Below are 23207 nucleotides of genomic sequence, written 5' to 3'. Positions count from 1 at the left end.
ATGGGCATTTATTCAAAATGCCATAAAATAAAATTTGAATAAAATAAACCACACAAACATGTATAGTGTATTATCTTAAACGATTCGGTGTAACTCCTTCATCAGTAGATAAAATAAAATTAAAGTCAACAAGAACAAGTTGACATGTGTTACGTTATGTTTCCCGTAATACAATATCTGGATGAGCAAACCGCCACGCAGAGTTGGAAGCTAAATTTGATGTTGTATAATCTACTCATTTTTCATTTCGTGTAATAAGAACATCCAAGAAAATTCATACAACAAACAAATAATAATATAAAATACTTCACCATAGATAATGTGAAACACACCAAATGTCAACAACGAATCGTGGTCTTCATTCTTCAGCTGGAAAACGACCTGTTTACAAGCGAATCAAACTGATTCTGATAGTGAGTGATTGAATACGATGAAACAAACCCGAACACCAGAAACTGTTTTGATCCACTGTTAATCAGCATTCGTTTGTTTACACTTTTGACCTTAATATAACTAAGTCAGTAAATGGGGACCAATGTACTTTCGTAATATTATTCATGCGCTGTCCAATTTAACCTTTTCTTACATTAACTTTTATCATTTGGAACATAAATGCATGTTTTAAAGTGTATTGATAAATGTTTATGAATTGTTTGAACTTAAATACGAGTAAATAATAAACTTAAAAAAGTAATATTGGGGAACTGCATCGTAGCTATCGTGCTATCTTAGGAATGACAATCTTAGGCATCGGCGATCCAAAGTGTGCGCAACGGGCCTACTTTCAGGACAAAAGTTGAATAATTTCCCCGCGAACGATTTTTCCAGAAAAGTAAGGCATACCATCTTTTAAGTTCAAAAACAATGATTTAAACGTAAAAATATTAAACACATTGTTTTCGGACCTGATTGTTGTTGGTGTACAACGGTTTTGCTTTGGTTCCTTTCTTGCGTTGAGACTCACTTAACAAAAACACGTCATTTAGTTATTTAAGGAAATTAAGTGAAATAAAAGTAACATGAAGAGTTATTTTATGGTTCAGTACGTACTATTAGTTTGTTAAATGTTAATTTCATTATGATATTTTATTTAAGTTGATATTTTATATTTTATTAGGGCGTTTAGATACAAGCCACAAACAAATGGCTTCATACCTTCAAGGTCGATTATTATAGTCTAAACGCATGTTCTCAAGAACTCCTGTTCCTGTTGGTTGAACACATTTTTGTATTGAAAAATAACACGCGTTGAGTCAAACATAGCAATACTCTGTAATGCTGTCCATGGTTATGATTATATCTTTCAAAAAGCTGCACTGACTCAGGCCATTACCCAACAACAATTAAACCAAAACAATCTCTATTACATGTCGAACATTCAAACCATTCAGACACTAGTCATCCCGCCAGTCTACCAGGCCGGATATGTTTTTTAAATATACATCTGGTTAACTATGTTCTTCATGTGTCGCTTATTAAATGCTTTTGATATTTATCATAATGTCTCTGAAACTGTAGCGGAATCTCCCCTCCCTCTCACTTAAACTGAAAAATAATATTTGCAAGCGCTATTGTTCAACTTGTTCATGGATATAATTATGTGTCTGTGTCTGTACATTGGAAGTGATTGCGCTTCGATATATTTCTTATGTTGCATTGCATAATTCAAGTAATGTTCTTGTTTTATTTCTACATGTTGAGTACTGTTCGTAAAAACGGGAATTGTAAAATAAGTAAGAAAACTAATTGGGTGTAAGGGAAAATGCGAGTATATGTATTGTTTTATTTTAAAGTTTTTGATATCATTAACATTGTCCAACATTATTTCTTGCGCTTTTGACGTCCTGGTTTGTCTTGTGGAATATGAGTACATGTAGCAGTCCGCACATCCATCGTAGGATACCCGCTAGGCTTCGACCATCACCAGGCACTCCTTCTCCATGTTTTGCATGGATACAGTAGTACTTAATTCTGGATAATGACTCCGAAATGGTTCAGATCAGAGATATCGAAGTGACAAATGAAATTCCGAAGCACTTGTCGATTCTTAACAGATAGAGGTTCAGAAAGGTTAATGAAGGTGTATTTAGTACAAATTGAGTTGAGCAGTTGGTCGGTATGCAGAACACATGCATGAAGATAAAAGTGAACGTAACGGCATTCACACTGTGTGTGAACGGACACCGGATATAGCTAAAAAATGGTAAAACGATAAGTGTTTGATTTTGACATATGGACAGTTTTCCATCATTTTTTGTATTTTATGGTTATATATTTATCAAAATCGAAGAGTTTTGAATGACTTGATCCTGTGCAATATAGGACAATGATGGAAATGTGTCTCCTCTTTTGAATGATGGCCCAATTCTCGCCGAAAGTTGCATGATCGCTCACAAATGTTCATTTATGTGGTACGATTTCAAACATAAATCAACAAATTTAAAATAAGAATAAAAACTGAATCGAATGATTTCATTGTAATTACATTATCTAGTAATGTGTAAGATATGAATACGATATGTTGTTACGAAGATATTCATACTATTTGATGCCCTGGCGGTGTACTAGGGATAGGTGAACCAAATAAATAACTGCACAGGGTATAGCTATCAAGTGGACTGAGGATAGTTCCGATGTATTTAGAATAACGAGACTGTGATAGTGAATACGGTCATTTACCTATACGCGAGCTCGAAGGAAATTGTTCGATGTTGTGCATATCGAGGGATGAGAGCAAAAAAAGTTGTTGATTTTTTTGTATCTGTATGTACTTAAAACTGTTTCATGCATATAGATTAGTTAACCATGATATGTTTTTCACAAGCATCAACGTTCGAGTCGCAAATATCTAAATACTTGAAATACGCCGGTAATCTGATTTATTGAGGAACACAAAACATATGGCCGTAGAATTTATGTGGTGTTTGCTATTCATATATATATAGTATTGCTTTGTAAATCAAGAAGGTATGTTTTTGCACACAGAAAGTCATCAGTAGGGAATGAGATATTGTGATCAAGTTTGGAACACGTGAAGCTTTTTTCTAAGCTTGGGTCGATGTTGCTATTACTTAGAACAGAATAATGGACTCTGCTCGTTTACTTCATTGAGAAAGTAAGTAATGTGACCAACCCTGATATTTAAGCAGCTTGCATATATACGTTCATTTAGGAGAGCATGGATCAAACTCATTGTTAACTTAAGTTTGCTCAATAATTTCTTATCAAGTTGTACTCTCACTTTTAGCAGATTGTATAAAAATTCGAAAATAGACATACATGTATATTGAATATTCAACGGTGTTACTATCAATTTTGTCCCATTTTACATGTTATGACCAGGACACATTTCTTAACTTTTAAACTATCCTCAGTACATAATACGGCTATCCCCAGTACAGTACTGTGAACATTTAAAAGGCATATCTTTAACAGTTCAAAAGTTACATTACCAGTTCTTACAATAAAAATAGTTGAGCTTATGCTTGTGAAATCCTTCGATTCAGATTTTTTATTTATTCGATATATTTCCTATAAATAACAATACTTGTCGAAATTCTGTAGGTTTTGAGATGATCATCTCAGATTTGAAGAAACATTTTTCGAGGTCCGCTAAATCGTAAGCACTTTAAAGTATACCATAGGCCAAATTTAGCAGTCAGCTATTAATTCAAACACTTGCTTCATTTGTGGATACAGTAGATATGCGTTTACACAGCAAGATCTTACCTCTGGTAAAGAAAAACAACTGCATAATTGTCTGTTTACTTATCACTTTTTGAGCTATATCCGGTGTCCGTTCCCACACAATGATTCACAGAATCTCGAATAAATCGTTTTATTCGAGTCGGGACCTCTATGATGTCACAAGTTTGTGTGATTTAAAGGTAAGTCAGTATTTAAGTCGAACAAATTTGAGGACATTTTAAGTCAGCCTGTTGGCACCTGTGATGTTACTACAGGCTTAAGAATGTTTAAGTTACGATTAAGATTATTCAATAAAATGGACCACTGGTGCTAAACATGACACGAATTTACCGATTTTTTTGCTATTTTATAAAACTGACCCATACACGTATGGTCAAAGCAAATTTTGACTATTTACCGTTGAGTTTATTCTTTATTTTTGACCCACAAACATTGATCTTTCCCGTGATGTATCGTCTCCTCATGATGAACAATATCGCAAAGATGTTTTATAATCCCTTAATGAATGGCCAAATTACAGCACATACAAACCAACATACAATGCATTTTGAACAATAGTATTGAGGGTGACTTTGAACTTTGACCTACATACATGATTCTTGATTGTGACGAGACGCCGTCTTCTCATGTTGAACATTTGTTTCAAGCTATCATAATTCCCAAATGCAAGACATTACACAAGGATTTTTGACAAATGACCCTTGAGAGTAATCTTGGCCTTTGACCTTCAAATAGGGGTATTTCTTTTTTAAATATGTACGGCCTCTAAAGTATCAACAATACAAAGTTGTTTAATGATTCGACAAAATGACCTGATTTTTAATAAAAAATGAATCACAATCGAACTTGACCCAGATAAGATATATTCTTGCATACCGGACGTGTGTCGGGTCATGTGTTCAGTGCTGGAAAAACTCGTCTTAAACCCCCATGTAAGATGAGTCACGCGCAACAACGCGTATGCAATGTCATTAAAGCGCAATTAAAAATATAAGTATGCAATATTCTTAATTAAAATTAGAAATAAATAATCGTAAAAGCGCGATATTTGGAGGAACTATTTGACGTCAATAGAGATTTAAAATTACTGCGCTTTATGACGTCAGTAAACAACGTCGCACGCGCTGTTTAGTGAAATGTACAATTGTTCGTTTTCTACGTCAATTTTTCCACAAATTCATAATTTTAGGTATGCAAGAAAAATATCAATCATATTTTTCTGGTCGGGATCGAAAAATCCGACCCTCGGCGTGGCCGGTAACGAGGCAAGCGCGTGCCCTCGTGTCGGATTTTTCTATCCGTACCGGAAACACATTATAGATAATTATAATCTTGATTATTTGATTTAAAAAGAGCTTTTGATAATATTTTTCGTTCCAGTATTAACTATTTTTTTATTAGCGTGTTGAGATACGAACAACACAATTGAATTAAATGGCAATGATTGTTGTTCATATTTGTAATACTGATAAACAGAACAAGCAAAGACAATTCCAAACAAATAAATTAAGTCTGATTGCTTAATGGTTACAATTCACAAGCTAAAAATAAGAGTGGTTATGAAGAGTACATTATTTTGCAACCAAAATATTGGGGGGGGGGGGGGGGGGGGCAAAAAATAAGGTTACGGTAATTAATATAGCTAATAATAATAGTTTACTACAATGTCTCAAAGATTCATTTTGGTAATCGAATATTCGAATATTTGATCGAAAGAATTCCCGAATATTCAAATATCAATTTTACCACTAGTTTGCATCCATACATAAAATACAAGACAGAGTGTCAATATCCAGTTGATTGTACCACACATACATTCTTTGTCTACTATAAATTTACATCATTCAGCATAAAGATATAATTTTTCTATACTATAAATTTCAGGGATTCTATAAAATAATTCAAAATCTCGTAACGAATTATTTTGAAACAACATCAACAAAAAATGTAGCCATAGAAAAATCTAGCAAAAATGCTTGCAGTGTTAATTAACAGCCATGATCATGTAGGTAAAAAGAAAAAACTGTTCAATGAAAAATGCAACGTAAAATTATACAATAGTTCCATATTTAATATATACGACAGTAATCCTTAGATAATCCTAACGTTTGAAATCAGTTTTCAGGAAATGGCAAGAAGACACAATTATATTTAACTCTCTTGACAACGATCTTTGTATGTGGGTGCTGTGACCTTCGCCTCCAAGGAAGGGGCAAGGGTCTTGTGCGTGACACGTTCTTATACTATGGTGGTCACTTCTGTCAAATAATTTTAAAATCCGACCATGAATCAGAAAGATACGGATCGAACAAAAACCGGACAGACCGGGGGATATATGTTTTTTTCTGGATGTTGCTGTAACCTTGACCTTGAAGGTAGTGTCACGGGTCTAGTTCGCGAAACATCCCTTTGCTACGATGGTCACTTCTGCCGAATCATTTTTAGATCCGATCATGAATGAGAAATATATTGACCGAACAAAAACGTTACTGATGGGGAGACAGACCGACGGACCGACAGTTGGACGGACGGAAGTGTGGAGGCGCGCGATTCCTATATAGACCTCACTTAACTTTGTGAAACAGGGTTATCGTAATAAATGTAAGTTATGATATATAAGTAACAAACAAAATACATTTATAATATATGTTTTTAATACAGACAGTACACAAAGTTCTCTGAAAGAAAAAAAAATGATAATATGCAAATAACATATTGATCAATTTATACAGGAGAAAATGTTAACAACAGCAATTTCATCAACCTTTTTCAATTGTACGGAATGGTTTTCTAAGACTAAATGTCATACTGTGATGACTCTGTTTCGCTCACCAGAGTAAATCTGCAACAATTATACACAGTACTGGTTTGCACACCAGAGTACAATTGTAACACTTACAGTGTGTGGTTACACTCGTCAGTGTAACACTTAAAAATTATAAAAGTTTGCAAACAAGAACACCATTGTAACAATTACACAAATTTATAGGTTTGCACACCAGGGTACCATTGTAACACTTGTCCATTGTAACACTTATAAACACGGTTTGGTTTGCACTCCTGAGTAAAATTATAAACTGACTGGTTTGCACACCAGAGTAACATTGGAACACTTACTAAAACTGGCTGATTTGCAGTTTGAATAGATGGCCGTACCGTTATGAATATTTATGCGAAAAGAGTTCTAAGTTATTATTCTAAGAGTCATGAGATCTAAATAGCGAAAAATATGATATATGATCCTTGTGTTTAATGTTGAAATTAGCAAAACCTAACCAAATGCATAAAACATCAAAACATTTGCTAACAGCATAAACACTTATAAATTAACAAGATTAACGTTTATGAAAGTCACATTCAGATAAGTAAAGTTAACTCCTAGTTGCTAATATCGTCTTGTCATGAGTATCTGATCTACTTCGAATAACAGTCAGTACAAGCGCCGTATCCCCTCACATCAGGAAAGAGAAAACTCACCAAGGAGGATGTTACCAGAAGAATCTTGAATATATTTTGTAAGAACTAAACAAAGACTAATGCGTTGAAAGATGTATTAACCAGTTCTCTGCATCAGGCATCTCAAAGGAAGGAACTGTTCTACCAATTGAGTTTTGCTGGGAAAAAGACGTTTCATCAATAGTGCACGTAGGCCTATTATAGATGGAAACCACGTTATTCATAGGATAAATGAATGCGAGATAGCTTGGAAGGTCGTCCACGGTATGAAAGAATGTTCAGGGAATAGATGAAAAGCATCTAGAATCAAGAGTAATATCACATCAGTTCTTCCAGGCAGACAAAAAAGCAAGACAATCCTACAGTAAATTTGCAGGAACAAACATGGCCAGGCCAATATCAGCATATGATTGCTGACCGAAGTACTTACCGGATTGAGTTCTTGAGTACCAGCATGCCTCATCAAGGAAGGGTTCCATAAAGACTATGCAGAGGTGAAAAAGACCGGGAAGACCGTGTATAGCCAAACGGCATTTAAGTTATGTGGATAAGGTAGTCTTCTACTTAATAATATATATCTAACTGTACACCATGTACACACACTGACACTCTTTTGTTGACGATATTGTCGGAAAAAAACAGATGCACCAAGACTAACTGATGCTGTGCAGACAGAAGCACTACAAGTTCAAAACGTAGCCACCAGCATTCGCACATTCCTCAAAGGCTAATGTCCACTATGCGAGTTCATCATCTCGACTTTATCACTTGGACACATATTATACAACACCCAGACTCGAATTGCACGCCGCGAATGACTACATGTTCATATCACGGACAAAATATCTTGCATGGCAGCTCTGGATTTTAATGTTTATGCTCACATCCTTCCACTTTACTGGTAGATTTGCAGTGGATATGAGTTTGCAGCCTATTTTGGATGACAAGAAGTTCAACATTACCCGGCCAATGCTTGTGTAGAAATTTCATAATTAAAAGTTTATCATAACAATACAAAGCCTTGTACTATGAAGTCATTATAATTTGAGAATCAGTGACATCATTACAACCTCTTATATAGTGCAGACAACTCTGCAATGGACACTAACTGCAGTGGACACCAGTTCTACAATGGACAACTATTATGTAGTGGGAACCAACAACAATGACACCAACTCTGCAGTGGATGCTTCAGTGGAAGACAAAAACGACACCAACTCTGCAGTAATGTGCGTCCGTGGCGGAGAGAAAGACAATGATTCGCTTACTGCCCATGATTCTGTAAGAAGGAATTAATGGCCTTTATTTGTTGTTTTGACTTACCTGTGTCTCTTTCTCTTCTTGTCCCTGTCATTGCAATAACTCGGAAAGGGTATCAATTTTCAATTTACATCTATTTTATCAGTTCTGAGTTCTGTAAACTGTCATATGTCAATAACTGGACCCATCTTTTGATCACTGATAAGCAGTCTCCTATCTACCTACTCCACAAAGCTTTCTGATTCATCTCTTCGGGGGGGAAACAAATGTGAAATATTCATTAGATTTTAATTTGATTGTAGTTGCCACGATCTTGACCTTCGACCCACTGAGTTCAAAATCAATAGGAGTCATCTACTCGTCACGGCAAACCTGTCTTCAAAAATTGTGGACACCTAAGGCTAACTTTGTTAAACAACGCTTGTTCTGAAGACAATATGTTTAACGTATTACCCTAAAATTAAAGATCTATGAATATTGGTGGTTTAATACCGCGCTTTAGATCTTAGAAGAACTGTTGTCTGTCTCATCATGAAGGGTTGCAGGTCAAAACGTCCCGAGGTTAAAACGTCCTACGGTCAAAACGTCCCCATTTTGGTCAAAACTTTCCCTTACAACAGTCAAAACGTCCCCAGTAGCTGGTCAAAACGTCCCCACCAGAATCATCGTGGGCGACACGCCAGGCTCCGTTCTTTTGTTGTATTATATATAAAATAAACGATTTATTTACTTTGTTTGTTTTTTCTTTTAATTTATTTGATGTACCTCGGACATTGATTTCGGATAATGTCATCCAAAGAGAAAAAGATGTCATCGGAAGAGGAAGATTTAATTGAGTATAAAGTAACGAAAACTAAATGTAAGTCGGCGTTTACTAAGTATAAAAACCGTATTTTGAGAGCCTTTGACGAAGAATTGGACAAGAAAGAAATACGCCAATTACAGGAGCAGCTAGAAGTGACACAAGAAAAGGCCATGGACATTATGGAACGATTATGTAGGTGTTACACGATGGCTGGTGATAGTGATAATGCACAGAAAACAACAGGTGAAATGGAAATTCTAGACAAGGAATTCAGTGAATCAAATGCAAAGGTATTTGTTGCTGTTCAAACATTAAAATCTTCTCAGTCATTGCAAAAGTTAGCACCTGAGTTAAAACCAAAACAGATTGGACATGACATGTATAAACAGTTACAACGTATGAAGTGGCCAAAGAGAGGCTTAAAAGAAAGTATGGCGGTAAGCGACATCAGATTTCATGTTATTTGAAAGAGCTTGACAGATACCCACCTATGAAGAAAGAAAATGCAAAGAGCATTGAGAATTTCGCTGATCTTTTGAATATTGCTGTGATTAATCTCAAAGAAGCAGAAAGGGAGGACGATTTAAGTATTGGTGTTTCATATTTGAGGTTTCAAAAGAAAATGCCAGAAACAATGCTAACAAGATATCATAGGTGGATATATGAGTCTGGTGAAGAGGAATCTGTTGAAGCTCTAAGACTATGGCTGAACAAAGAATCGGAATACTACACCATTGCAAGTGAAACAGTACAAGGACTTCATCAAAAAGAAAAGCCAAAATCTGATTTCAGGGTGTATCATTCAAACAATCAAACAGAAAAGCGATGCGAATTATGCCTAGGTGAGCATGGTGTTTGGGGATGTAAAAAAATAAAGAACTACCCGAGAGTATACGTTGGCAAAAATCTAAGGATTTAGGACTTAATTATCGGTGTTTAGGCAGCAATCACTTTGCTAAATTATGCAGACACACCAAACATGTTGGATTAATGACTGTAAGAAAACGCACAATCAGTTGTTGCACAAAACAGTGTTAAACCCAAAAGCGTCAAGTTTTGAAAAAAGTATTTGCAAACACAGAATGCACAGACAGCATCATAGCACTTAGAACAGTTCCAGTGATATTATGCAACAATAACAAGAGAATACGGGTCAATGCATTGCTGGATGATGGCAGCACAACAACGTATATTAACACCGACATTGCTTCAGAACTTGGAATTACTGGAAGTTTGCAGAAAACAAGTGTAAGTACACTCAATGGCAGACATGACACTTTTGAATCAATGGCAGTACAGTTTGAGCTCCAAAGTGAAAATGGTAACATCAGAATGCCATTACAAGCAAAGACAATGACAAATGTGACTGGAAAGTTAGAAACAGTTGATTGGAATGAACATAGCAGAAACTGGCAACATTTACAAGGTATTGAATTTCCAAGAGTTGACAGAAATAGAAAAGTTGACATGTTGATCGGAGTTGATTATGTTGAATTACATCAATCGTTGTATGAAGTAAGTGGTAAAAGAGGCGAACCCATTGCTCGACTAACTCCTCTTGGCTGGACATGTGTTGGTACTGTCAATGAAAATGAACATTCAAGCACTAACTCAACATTCTTTGTACATAATAAATGTGATTGTGTCAATAAAGAACGTTTCTGGGAAACTGAATCTGTACGCGTTGATAGCCCAGAAAAGCCAGAAGATGTGTACGTCAAAGAACTGGTGTCAAGTGAAATATTCTATGATAAACAAGAGTGCAGATACACGGTTCCAATCCCGTGGAAAAACATTCTTCTCAGATTTAGAAGACAGAAAGTGGCAATTATGTGTGATATCAGAGAAATGTACCTGCAAGTAGGCATTATAGAGTCTGACCGACCGTTTATGCGATTTCTCTGGAGACGAGCCAGACGAATATCAGTTCAATCGTGTGGCTTTTCGAATGAACGTTTCACCATTTTTGGCACAGTTTGTCAGTCAGTACAATGCAGAGAAATTTAAAAGTGAGTTTCCAATGGCAGCAGAAGCAACCATAAGTCCACATATATGGATGACACCATGGAAGAAACCAGTAGAATGTGAAGATCTAGCCATTGAAATGTATAGACAGTTATTAGAATTTTGGCAGAGAGCTTCAATGTGTCCTAGAAAGTGGCTATCAAATTCATCCAAAGTGTTAGCAGAAATTCCACAGAAGATGAGAGCTGTTGAAATAGACTTAAGTAAAGCTGAATTACCTGAAGTGAAAACATAAGGACTGCTTTGGAATGCTGAAGATGATTATTTCACGTTTAACAGTCAGGCTTTTGACAATGAAACTGAATTAACAAAAAGGTTATTTCTCAGTAAACTTGCATCGGTTTTTGATCCCCTTGGATTAATCGCGCCATACATCATTCGGGACAAGATACTTCTGCAGGAGATTTGGTTACAAGGTTCAGATTGGGATGAAAAGATGAAAAAAGCAATCAACATGAAGATTGTCAAGTAGTTTTCAGAGATACAAATATTGAAAAAAGTTAAAGTGCCTAGAAACATTGATTTCGTAGAAACAAATCAGATTCACATATTTGTTGATGCTTCAAGTAAAGCATATGAAGCAGTGGTGTATACACGTGTTAGTCAATTTGAACTAGGGATGGCAACGAGTACCCGAGTACTCGAGTACTCGATCGAACGTCCGAGTTTTCGAGTACCAAATCACTACTCGAGTACTCGGAAAAAAATAAATCTATAAAATCATCACATACACGATTTACAGTCAAAATATCAGATCTGGTTAGTTGCCAATAGGACAATTTACGGTCCTTCTAATCCCCGCTGTGTATACAATTGACCTCAATCAATTAGTTGACAGTTGTTGTGATAGTTGCAAACTGTCAACAAAGGACCCCTTTTTCAAATTAGCACTGATGTCAATTAGCGAAGTTTTGAACAAAATGAAATAAAAATAAAAATTGTAGCATCAAAAAGTCGAGTTGCACCTTCGAAAAGTGCCAGGACTCCCAGATTAGAGCTTATGGGTGCAGTGTTGGGACTATAGTTAACACAAGCAATTTGCAAACCCCTGAAAATAGATATGAGTAACGTTATTTTCTGGTCAGATAGCATGAAACAACCACAGCAAAAGAGTGGAGTATGTGCCTACCAAACAGAATCCGGCTGATCTTATCACAAGGGGAACAACTGTGGCAAACTTGAGCTCAAACAAATTATGGTGGAGTGGACCAAGTTTTTTGACAGATGAAGAATCCAACTGGCCAAAAAACATATTTGAACCAGATGACAATGCAAAAGTTGAAGTGAAAAGCAAAAGCAACAATTGATGTTCAAACGTATATGTCCTGTTTGGAAGAACACAAGGAAATCAATAGACTTGACCCAAAGCGATATTCAGACCGGATGCATTTGTGTAGATAACTTACTTAAACACTAAGATTTATTGAAAATTGTCAAACCGAGAAATTAAACCGCAGGATGTCACAAGAACTGACAGTGCAAGATATTCAGCAGGCAGAAAACAAATTTATAATCGGTGCTCAGATTGAAATATTTAGAGTTGAATATGACAATTTATCAAAGGGAGCAGAAATACCCAAGAGTAGCAACTTATTGCCATTGAACCCAATGCTAGACTCAGAGAGAGTGATACGAAGTAAAAGTCGCCTGGAGTTCGCAGAATTTCTACCTGAAAACACAAGATTCCCACTTATACTACCAAAAAAACATCCAATCACAAGACTTATTGTTAAACATTATCATGAGAAAACAAACCACAGTGGTACTAACCATACACTGTAAGAAATTCCTAACAACTACTGGATGCTTTCAGCTAGAGAATAAAATCGCGCTTAGGAAAGTACATGTGCTAAATGTAAACGGAAGAAAGCAAAACCATTAAATCAAATAATTGGACCATTGCCTGTGTATAGGTTAGAGAATAGTTTGCGTTTACAAACACAGCAGTTTACTTTGCTGGACCGTTCCTAACAAAACAAGGAAGAGGCAGAAGCCGGCAAAAACGATATGTGTGTGTGTTCACATGTATGGAATGTAGAGCAGTTCATTTTGAAATAGCTTTTGGATTAGACACGGACACCTTTTAAAACTGCTTCTACAGATTTGTGTGTCGAAGAGGATTACCTAGGACAATGGTTTCTGACAATGGGTTAAACTTTGTTGGATGTGCTCGTGAACTCAAGGACTTGTATAATCATTTAGACAAACAGAAGATTACCAGAAAAGGAGCAAATCAGAAAGTGACATTGCATTTCATACCACCACATGCGCCATATTTTGGTGGAGTTCATTAATCAATGGTAAAGTGTGCGAAGAGAGCTATTTACCATATACTTGTGAAAGCTGAAGTTTCAGACGAAGAACTAATGTCAGCGTTTGTTGGAGCTGAGGATCTTGTTAATAGTCGTCCATTAACATATCAAAGTTCAAATCCAGCAGATGATACAGTGTTGACACCCAACCACTTCTTGCATGCTTTTCTTTGATATCAGGAAAAGATGGCGATATATACAAGAACTCATGAGGCAGTTTTGGGTCAGATGGATCAAGGAGTATTTGGCAGTGCTTGGGGTCGAAAGAAATGGCGTCACGAGAGACGAGACTTCACAGTAGGAGATGTAGTTTTAGTCGTGGAAACTACACTTCCACGGGGCCAATGGATGCTAGGACGCGTTCTTAGGTGTTCGTTGGTCGCGATGGTCACGTGAGAATGGCAGAGGTGCAGGTCGGGAAAAGAACATTCAGGAGACCAATCACGCGTTTGTGTTTACTGGAAGAAACAAAATAATAACTTCGTACCGATATTGTGCTATGTTAAACAGTTGTTCGCAAAAACAACAACATTACAACTTACATTTAAGTGTGATAATAGTAAACAGACTCTTAATTGAATAAAGTGTTACTTGCATAAAATGCAATTAACTAGAAATGCACTGTGTTTATGAGTAACAATAATCCTTGTGCATTTCTTTGTGAACATCAGTTGACAATAATGAGAAATTTAAGCTTCGAAGAAGAGGGGTTTATTGCTTTGCACATGTCGGTCGGTCGGTCCGTCGGTAGACCAAAGCTTGTCCGAGTGATAACTCAACAGTTCCTTGACGTATGGTCATCAAACCTGATATGAAGGTTGGGCCTGACCAGTAGATGACCCCTAGTGATTTGGGGCTCATCGGGTCAAAGGTCAAGGTCACAGTGACCTTGAATGGTAAAATAATTTTAAAGCTTGTCCGAGTGATAACTCCACAATGCCTAGACCTATGATCATCAAACTTGATATGGAAGTTGGGCCTGACCAGTAGATGACCCCTATTGATTTTAAAGGTCATCAGGCCAAAGGTCAAGGTCACAGAGACCTTGAATTATAATAGGTACTCCAAGTGATAACGCTACAATGCCTGCAACCATGGCCCTCATACTTGACTTGGGGGTTGGGCTTGACCAGTAGATGACCCCTATTGATTTGGGGGTCATCGACCAAAGGTCAAGGTCACAGTGACCTTGAATAGTAAAAGGTTGTCTGTGTGATTACTCAACAATGCCTGCACCCATGGCCGTCAAATTTGACTTGAACATCAGTTGACAATAATGAGAAATTTAAGCTTCGAAGAAGAGGGGTTTATTGCTTTGCACATGTCGGTCGGTCGGTCCGTCGGTAGACCAAAGCTTGTCCGAGTGATAACTCAACAGTTCCTTGACGTATGGTCATCAAACCTGATATGAAGGTTGGGCCTGACCAGTAGATGACCCCTAGTGATTTGGGGCTCATCGGGTCAAAGGTCAAGGTCACAGTGACCTTGAATGGTAAAATAATTTTAAAGCTTGTCCGAGTGATAACTCCACAATGCCTAGACCTATGATCATCAAACTTGATATGGAAGTTGGGCCTGACCAGTAGATGACCCCTATTGATTTTAAAGGTCATCAGGCCAAAGGTCAAGGTCACAGAGACCTTGAATTATAATAGGTACTCCAAGTGATAACGCTACAATGCCTGCAACCATGGCCCTCATACTTGACTTGGGGGTTGGGCTTGACCAGTAGATGACCCCTATTGTTTTGGGGGTCATCGACCAAAGGTCAAGGTCACAGTGACCTTGAATAGTAAAAGGTTGTCTGTGTGATTACTCAACAATGCCTGCACCCATGGCCGTCAAATTTGACTTGGAGGTTGGCCCTGACCAGTAGATGACCCCTTTTGTTTTTGAAGGTCATCGTTCCAAAGGTCAAGGTCACATTGACCTTGAATGTTAAAAGGTTGTCCGAGTGATAATTTGACAATGCCTGCACCCATGTACCTCAAACTTGACTTCGAGGTTGGGCCTGACCAGTAGATGGCCCCTATTGATTTTAGGGATCATTGGGCCAAAGGTCAAGGTCACAGTGACCTTGAATGATAAAAGGTTGTCCTTGTGATAAATCAACAATGTCTGCACCCATGGTCCTCAAACTGGACATGGAGGTTTGGCTTGACCAGTAGATGACCCCTATTGATTTTAGGGGTCAAAGGTCAAGGTCACAGTGACCTTGAAAACAAACTCGACAATTCCTGGACCTATGGTCATCAAATATGACATGATAGTTATGGTATAAAGGTTCTAGTGTTCATCTTATAAAGATATACTTAGAAGTAGGTTATAGGTATAGTGAGAATAGACTTTACATTATACATTTATGAACAGGCCTTACAAGAACTGGTTCATTGTTGTTACAGTATAGCTAATTAATAAGATGCATGCTTCCACAAAGAGCATAATTTAGAAAGACTTGTTACATGGACACAGTTTTAAAGTATAGTGCTACAGCTTATAGATGTAAAGAGCTACATTTGAGTTTGTAATATTTCAATTTAGATACATGATTGAATGTTATAGCTGTACATTTTAAAAGTTCTTTGGTACTTTGTACTACATTATAATGAAGTATGTTTTGACTTGTAATAACTGTTGAATTCACAGATTATGAATTTTAGGCATTTGTGCTTTCAATCAAGGAGATTTGAGTAGTTGGAAAGACAATTAATTTGTGACAGTTTTTACAATTTTGAAAATATTATTTTTGAAGTAAGAATTTAGAGCAGATATTTCCCAAGTTTGAAATTACTTTATAATTGAAGGATTAATTATATTGTCATTGTATTTTCATTAACTACTAGAAATGTAAAACTTTCAAATTAAGAAAGCACTTGATATATTTTTGTGTATATTTTTTTTTTATTGATTGATTGATTGATTGATTGATTGATTGATTGATTGATGACATTCAATCAATAAGGGGAAGTATGTTCTGATGACAATATGTTTAACGTATTACCCTAAAATTGAAGAGCTATGAATTTTGGTGGTTTATAACCGCGCTTTAGATCTTAGAAGAACTGTTGTCTTGTCTCATCATGAGAATCATGGTTGTTGCAAAATAAAGATAGAAAAACGGATTATTTTCGTCATTTCGGGAATCCTTTCGTACAACGCTCGATGTTATCATGCTATACAACATAGGGAATCTTCATTTAAATTTTCACAAAAAGTACTATATCCATTAAGTCTGTATACAATTAACTATCTTATTTCATTACAACATGTATTTGCCATGTCAACATACTTAATTGTTTTATCTTATTTAATCATTACATGTACATGCCCTTTTAAATGTACTTAATTGTTTTATCATATATATTCATATACAAACATACCTAGTATTTGCAAGCGCTTTGGCAAAAAGATTGATAACATGCACCGACAAACAGTTATTTTTATCACATATGGATCAATACAGAGATAATTAAAAGTTTTAGTTAAAATATCATTTAATTACATGGAATATTATTAACTATTTCTAAATCAAAAAGCCTTGTAAATAACATGAGATTCGATTCATTTTCTGTTTTTAACAACTCAATTTATACAGACTTGGATGTTATAATGTTTTTTACGAGGGTAATCTCAGTCCGAACATGCTTCATATAATCTTCTTCGTTCAGAACTTAGGTGCATGTAGCCCATGTTTCAATATAAATCGCTTTAGCTTACCATGATATAGTCAAGTACACATTTTTATACGCAGTATCAATCGATCAACCTACTGTAATAGGACGGACTTTAGAAAACAGTTCAGTAATTTAAATAAAATACACGATTTTATGAAAATGAGTAGATTTTTGACTTTATTTGTGCTTATGTCTGTAAGTACTTCTGGTGAAATACAGATCTTTAACATGAAACCTAACGGAGGAAGTTGTAAAACGCCAGATATGATTCTACTTCAGTGTTGCTTTCTTGGTAAAGGCGTCTATGAGTTCTACGAAACTAGTTCTGAACAGTTTAAAGTGTTACAGTTTAACAAATTGTTGGACTCGTCACTTAAAATTGAAACACTGAAAAACCTTAAACATGTGATCATTGATGAAACCGATTTACATTGTGCCAATTTCACAGGACGATTCATGGTTACACTCAACAGTACAGGCTGCGGTTTCCATGTAAGTGTGGACTCTTTCACTACCACCATTTTCAATAAGAGTAGTTTGATAAATACAATCTGCGAAACATGAATTCTTCAGAGAAGGAATTTAAGATAAACAAACAATATGTTTTGAGAGGTTTTATCTGTATACATTCACGGAACAATTCCTCTCCTCCGTTTTATAAAATTCATTTTGATAAAACTATTTTTTACGGACTTAAACTGTTCAGCTTTCGAGATATACATTGTACTCTATCGACATTTTACATGAAAATAATACGTTACTGACATGGTTGACACGATATTTTTTCCAATTTCTTGATTCTTTATTTTCAGAGAGAACTGGTTAACTTTATACCTGAAATGTTACATGAAAGTCGATCATGATACCTGCTATTAAATCAAGTCCAAAGAATTTGCTTCTTGCCAAATAAACCTTAAATTTCTAATCCTACAAACAAATTTTACTACATTACCCATGACTCAATAATACAGGAGTATCATGCGAAATTTCCAGGAATTGAAAGATCACGTATATTTCATAATACTTTCTACTAGATTACCAAGGAGGATATTCCCCCACCCAGCAATTTCACATGTCCGTCAAATACTGTGGCAGATAGTCAGCTACCCAGCAGTCAGACAATGACACGGACTCGTATAGACAGTCAGGTAGGCAGTCAGGAACACACAGGCAAAGTATTGTAAAAAAGTATTCTGGTTATTATAAAATAAACATGCAAGACAAGTCAAGTAAGAGTAAAAATAACATATTTTTGTAAAAGGTGGCATAAGACCAAAAATTCATTTAATATGTTGTACAGTGTTCATAAGTATGCAATATTTGTATCGACCGTTTATCAGTAATTGCGATAAACGCATATCTAATCTTTGATACAAATCATAAAAATGACATAAATATACAGCAATATTTCGTATTGTACTTGAGTTATCTGTTGATAATAATTCATAATCAATACCAGAATCATACTAGTTTAACACATATTGTTTTCTTGTAAATACATGTAAGTGTATACTGGTACATTTTAAAGAGAAAAGGTTGTGTGGCTTATACTTTTAATTTTGTTATTATTGATAAATAAATGTGACGAGTGTGAGGCTATAGGCATACAACTTTACACTACAACAGTTCCTTTAAATTCATTTCTTTATATAATCTGGGACCCAATGCTAAATAAGAATGCATGCATTAACGGACGGGAGAGCAGCGAATTTCTTGATTTCAAATCATTACATTCATCGTCCCACAATGCGGGCAAAGAAAAAGCATATTGAAATATATGCAACATACTTTTGCCACTTCTTGATACAAAACAGTAATCAAATGTACAACAGAGTTTATATTTGTGCCTATGGAATCATTCAAAACATCATACTGATTATAATTATTCTTTAAATTCCAACAGCAATTCATCTTCTAAAGAACTGTGCCATTGCAACTCTTTTCAAGGGCCATGTTAATTTAGATCATTGTTCAGTTCCTGGTATCTAATCTCACTTTAACCTCAAAAACACATGACATATGTAAGTGGTCAGAGAAAGTTCTTAATTAAAGACTTTGAAACAAAGCAATTAAGTATTGTGGTATTAGTTTATTTCAAGGTGGATCAAGTACATGTATTAAGCGCTAAGACAGACTCTCCACAAAATATATGGGTTACAATATTTTGTGGAGAGTCTAAGTAAATGGTACATATATTAAGGTGTTTTCAATTACGACCACACAAATACACGTATTATCTGTGCAAAGTGAAATTTCGTTCGAAATGAAATAATTAATAACACAATAGGTAAACTGTTTATTGTACAACAAGTATATAACAGCTTGGAAATGATTTTACAATTGAATTCAGTGGCTGTAACATATTTCTTGATTGTGATACAGAAAGTAACAACATTATAACTTAAATGTTAATTTCATTTTCAGGTTGTAATGACCATCACTCCTCACATACAAACATATGTACAGCAAGTATATAACAGTTTGGAAATGATTTTACATTTGAATAAATGGGTGGTACTTACTATCATACGAGTCTTATCAAATTTATAAAAGTAACTATAAAACAAGTAGGTGTAAGGTTGTCTGAACAAAAAAAGAACTGTGTTATAATTGTGATACAAAAAATAACAACATAATTCTATCAATGTTGATTTCATTTTCAGGTGGCAATGAGGTTCACTCCTGACCCAGAAACAGATGAACAACAAGTATATAACAGTTTGGAAATGATTTTACATTTGAATAAATGGGTGGTACTTACTATCATACGAGTCTTATCAAATTTATAAAAGTAACTATAAAACAAGTAGGTGTAAGGTTGTCTGAACAAAAAAGAACGGTGTTATAATTGTGATACAAAAAAATAACAACATAATTCTATCAATGTTGATTTCATTTTCAGGTGGCAATGAGGTTCACTCCTGACCCAGAAACAGATGAACAACAAGTATATAACAGTTTGGAAATGATTTTACATCTTAATAAATGGTTGGTACAAACCAATATTTAAATATTTTGTAAAACTACATTATCCCATTTTTTTATAATTTACTCTTCCAAACCTCTAAAATGAAAATAAAGAAACAATAATCACTGCTAACAGTCGTTTGCCACTCATTAGCACTACAACATTAGTGCGGTTGGAGGAACGCAGAACGAGTTTTTATGGCTCCAATATTTGCCAGTCGAGCAGTACTTTGTTTTGATTGGTGATACAGAGAATAACAAATAATCATATCAATGTTGATTTCACTTTCAGGCGGCAATGCCCATCAATCCTAACCCTGAAACAATCCAGTTACACTTGACTTGGCAGGACCTAGGATTGGAGATTAGGGTTATCCTTTTGAGTATTCTAGGTTAGTAACTTTATGTTCTCATCAGAAAAAAATAATTTCGAAACGTTTTAACATTCTAAACAGTTCTCTGTCGTCACTGCACATATGGTGTTGAAATGTTGGATGTTCAGACCTGACCGAACACACTTTTAATTGATATGATTCAAATTCAATAAAGATTCGTTTTAAAAGTCCAGAAATAGAAAATCACTCAACATATTCTAAAGTTAGTGTACTATATTCATTAAGCTTCTTGGAGATCATGTCATCATTATTTCGAAAACAAATTCGATGAACAACAAAATTCTAAAAAGCAACTATTTTCTTTTCTTAAAAAAGCATATGCATTTATTATTTGGATTTGTTCTTATTTATTTTCAACCTTGGTGTGAAAACATTGTTAATTTTCTTAAATTTCAAATAAATTGTTTTTAACAAAATATTTTTCATACTAAGATACTATATGACAACGGTCCCAGAACTTTTCGCTATTGACAAAATATGTTTTATATCACATAACATTGCTCTTTGATAAATTCCACCAAATAATAATGTTATGGGTTAAATTCATGACAGATTTACATACCATTATTTAACGTTCAATACTATATATTGTGTTAACAAACACCATTTTTAATTCAGTGGTTATGATTCTGATCCTGACGTTTTTCCTCGTATGTATTCGGAAGTTTTGTACATGCTGGAAAAGAATACTGTGTTGCTATTGGTGCTTGGATTGTTGTGAAGATAAAGTCCTCTTTATAAGAAACACTAAAACACTTGATGAAGAAAACTATGAGCAAATTAACCTTTATTAATGAAATGTTGAGTTGCCATTCAAGTTGATCTCTTTTGACAGCTATGATATTCAGAGACCAGATATTGGATCATAAGAGAAATAAGAAACAGACTGAGTAAACTGTCACCAGACTTCAGATAATAAGGCGCAGGAATTATACAAAACAAAAGAGCTTTAACTTGTGGTAGATTATAGTAGTCATTTACAGTAGGTAACAAACTATTGACCAATTCAAAATCATGTTAAATTTATTTTAAAAAAAGAGTTCTTTTATATTGTTCAACTGTAGATTAAATTGCCTGTTTGATTATAGATAATAATAATTTTAAATGTAAATCCATTTATACTGTTAATTTGTAACTGTTCTTCAGGTTGTTTGAGGATAAGTTATCTGAACCTCACCGACAATTGTTTGAAATTAGTATCTCATGTTCATACGATACATTGTGCGTGTGATTTAAATAACAAACCAATGATGTCCGTCGTTGTTTACTGATGATGAGACTCATGTGCACTGATGGTCAAACCAATTATTATTTCTGTTCAATGACTGTGCCAAATGCGATATGGATATAAAATGTAGATGTGGTCACACTGTGCTTATTTAGTTGTTCTTCTTTTGTTTGATGTTACGTTTTACTGATCCTCTTTGAACATTGTAAAGAATTATTAACTCAGAGCAAACAATACATATTGGTGTGTGTTTGGGTTAACCAGCTTATGACTTTTGATGTTTCATGTTGTTTCATGTTTCCATTAAACTAACTTGTACTATGTTTGAAAGTGGTTTTAACGCTTTGTCTACACTCCCATATCTGACGGGAGCTAGAATGGGTGTAACCGTTCTATAATTTCCGTGTGGAAAAAAGCAAAGCTATTCACTTATGGCGCAATCCATTGTCCATTGTCCATCACCGCATGGTACTAAACGGGTTACGTTACCCGCAACTTTCGTGATTGAAATTACACAACAACGCTATTGCCCGTGTTAAACTCAATAAATCAGGTTGCGGGGACGTATCTATAATTAGTACATAGAAGTCAAGTTGTTTCTCGTCCATGCTTGACAGTAAAATGAAATATAGAGAAATCACAATCAATCTTAAAATATCAAAAGCCATTCGTACATACCACTCATTATCATAAAGACCTAACCTCACTTTTGTCCACTTTTGTTCTTGAAAATCTATGGCAGTGCCAAATGTAGTGATATATATATATATATATATATATAAAAATTATATATATACCAGTGCTTAAAACTGGTGTATGTATTGTATATGTATATCTCTAATATGATGACCAAAGATAACTAAATAATTTTTCAATCGAATAATAATCGATCATTGATCAGTTTTATAAGCCGATTATCGATATTATTATTTTTTTTCCGATTCACAACACTAGTTTGAATACTTTGAGTTTGACAAATGACAATATTCATATTCAAATCTATGTATTGTTTGTCGGCAGTGTCGCAAACTGCCATCGTTATTTTGTTGACGTATGGAGTATACGTGTAATTCATGTTTGTCATGTTTCAAGAGTTCCATGTTTTATGAATATGTAAGTGTTATAAAAGAAGGTTGAGATGGCTCACTGGTGAGACAAAATAAAATAAGTAGAATTAAAAAGATAAGATTTAAACGCTTTCTTGTGTTTAAATAAAAAATTGTTGAGACCATTGAAATAAATGGTGAAAAAAATGAATGGATTTATTCTTCCTTGTGGTTTCCAAGTAAAATAAAATTATATCAAGGGTGGCAATTGTGAGAAAATTTACAGACCCACAAATAATAAAACATCACCACACTAGAAAACAAACATGGC

At 35.0% G+C, this 23207-nt stretch overlaps 1 protein-coding gene across 1 annotated transcript; it reads left to right on the top strand.

The window, feature by feature from the left end:
* The first annotated feature begins 17355 nt into the window (after nucleotides 1-17355).
* Nucleotides 17356-21757, top strand: LOC128228742 (uncharacterized). Its single transcript, XM_052940228.1, has 8 exons — nucleotides 17356-17732; nucleotides 18275-18388; nucleotides 19665-19709; nucleotides 19904-19948; nucleotides 20143-20187; nucleotides 20500-20599; nucleotides 21221-21252; nucleotides 21749-21757. Exons 1-8 carry the CDS (start codon nucleotides 17394-17396, stop codon nucleotides 21755-21757), a joined length of 729 nt encoding a protein of 242 aa, XP_052796188.1. The 5' UTR covers nucleotides 17356-17393.
* Nucleotides 21758-23207: the final 1450 nt, after the last annotated feature.

Source organism: Mya arenaria, chromosome 3 (assembly GCF_026914265.1).
Source record: "Mya arenaria isolate MELC-2E11 chromosome 3, ASM2691426v1".
Taxonomy (NCBI): Eukaryota; Metazoa; Mollusca; class Bivalvia; order Myida; family Myidae; genus Mya; species Mya arenaria.
This window is presented reverse-complemented; position numbering and strand designations above follow the sequence as displayed.

Excerpts from the sequence above, each read along its gene's own strand:
- LOC128228742 (XM_052940228.1), top strand. The coding sequence starts at position 17,394 with ATGAAAATGAGTAGATTTTTGACTTTATTTGTGCTTATGTCTGTAAGT. Across the intron at positions 17,733-18,274 it reads GTACAGGCTGCGGTTTCCAT|ATTACCAAGGAGGATATTCC; the intron begins GTAAGTGTGGAC and ends ACTTTCTACTAG. Across the intron at positions 18,389-19,664 it reads GGACTCGTATAGACAGTCAG|GTTGTAATGACCATCACTCC; the intron begins GTAGGCAGTCAG and ends TTTCATTTTCAG.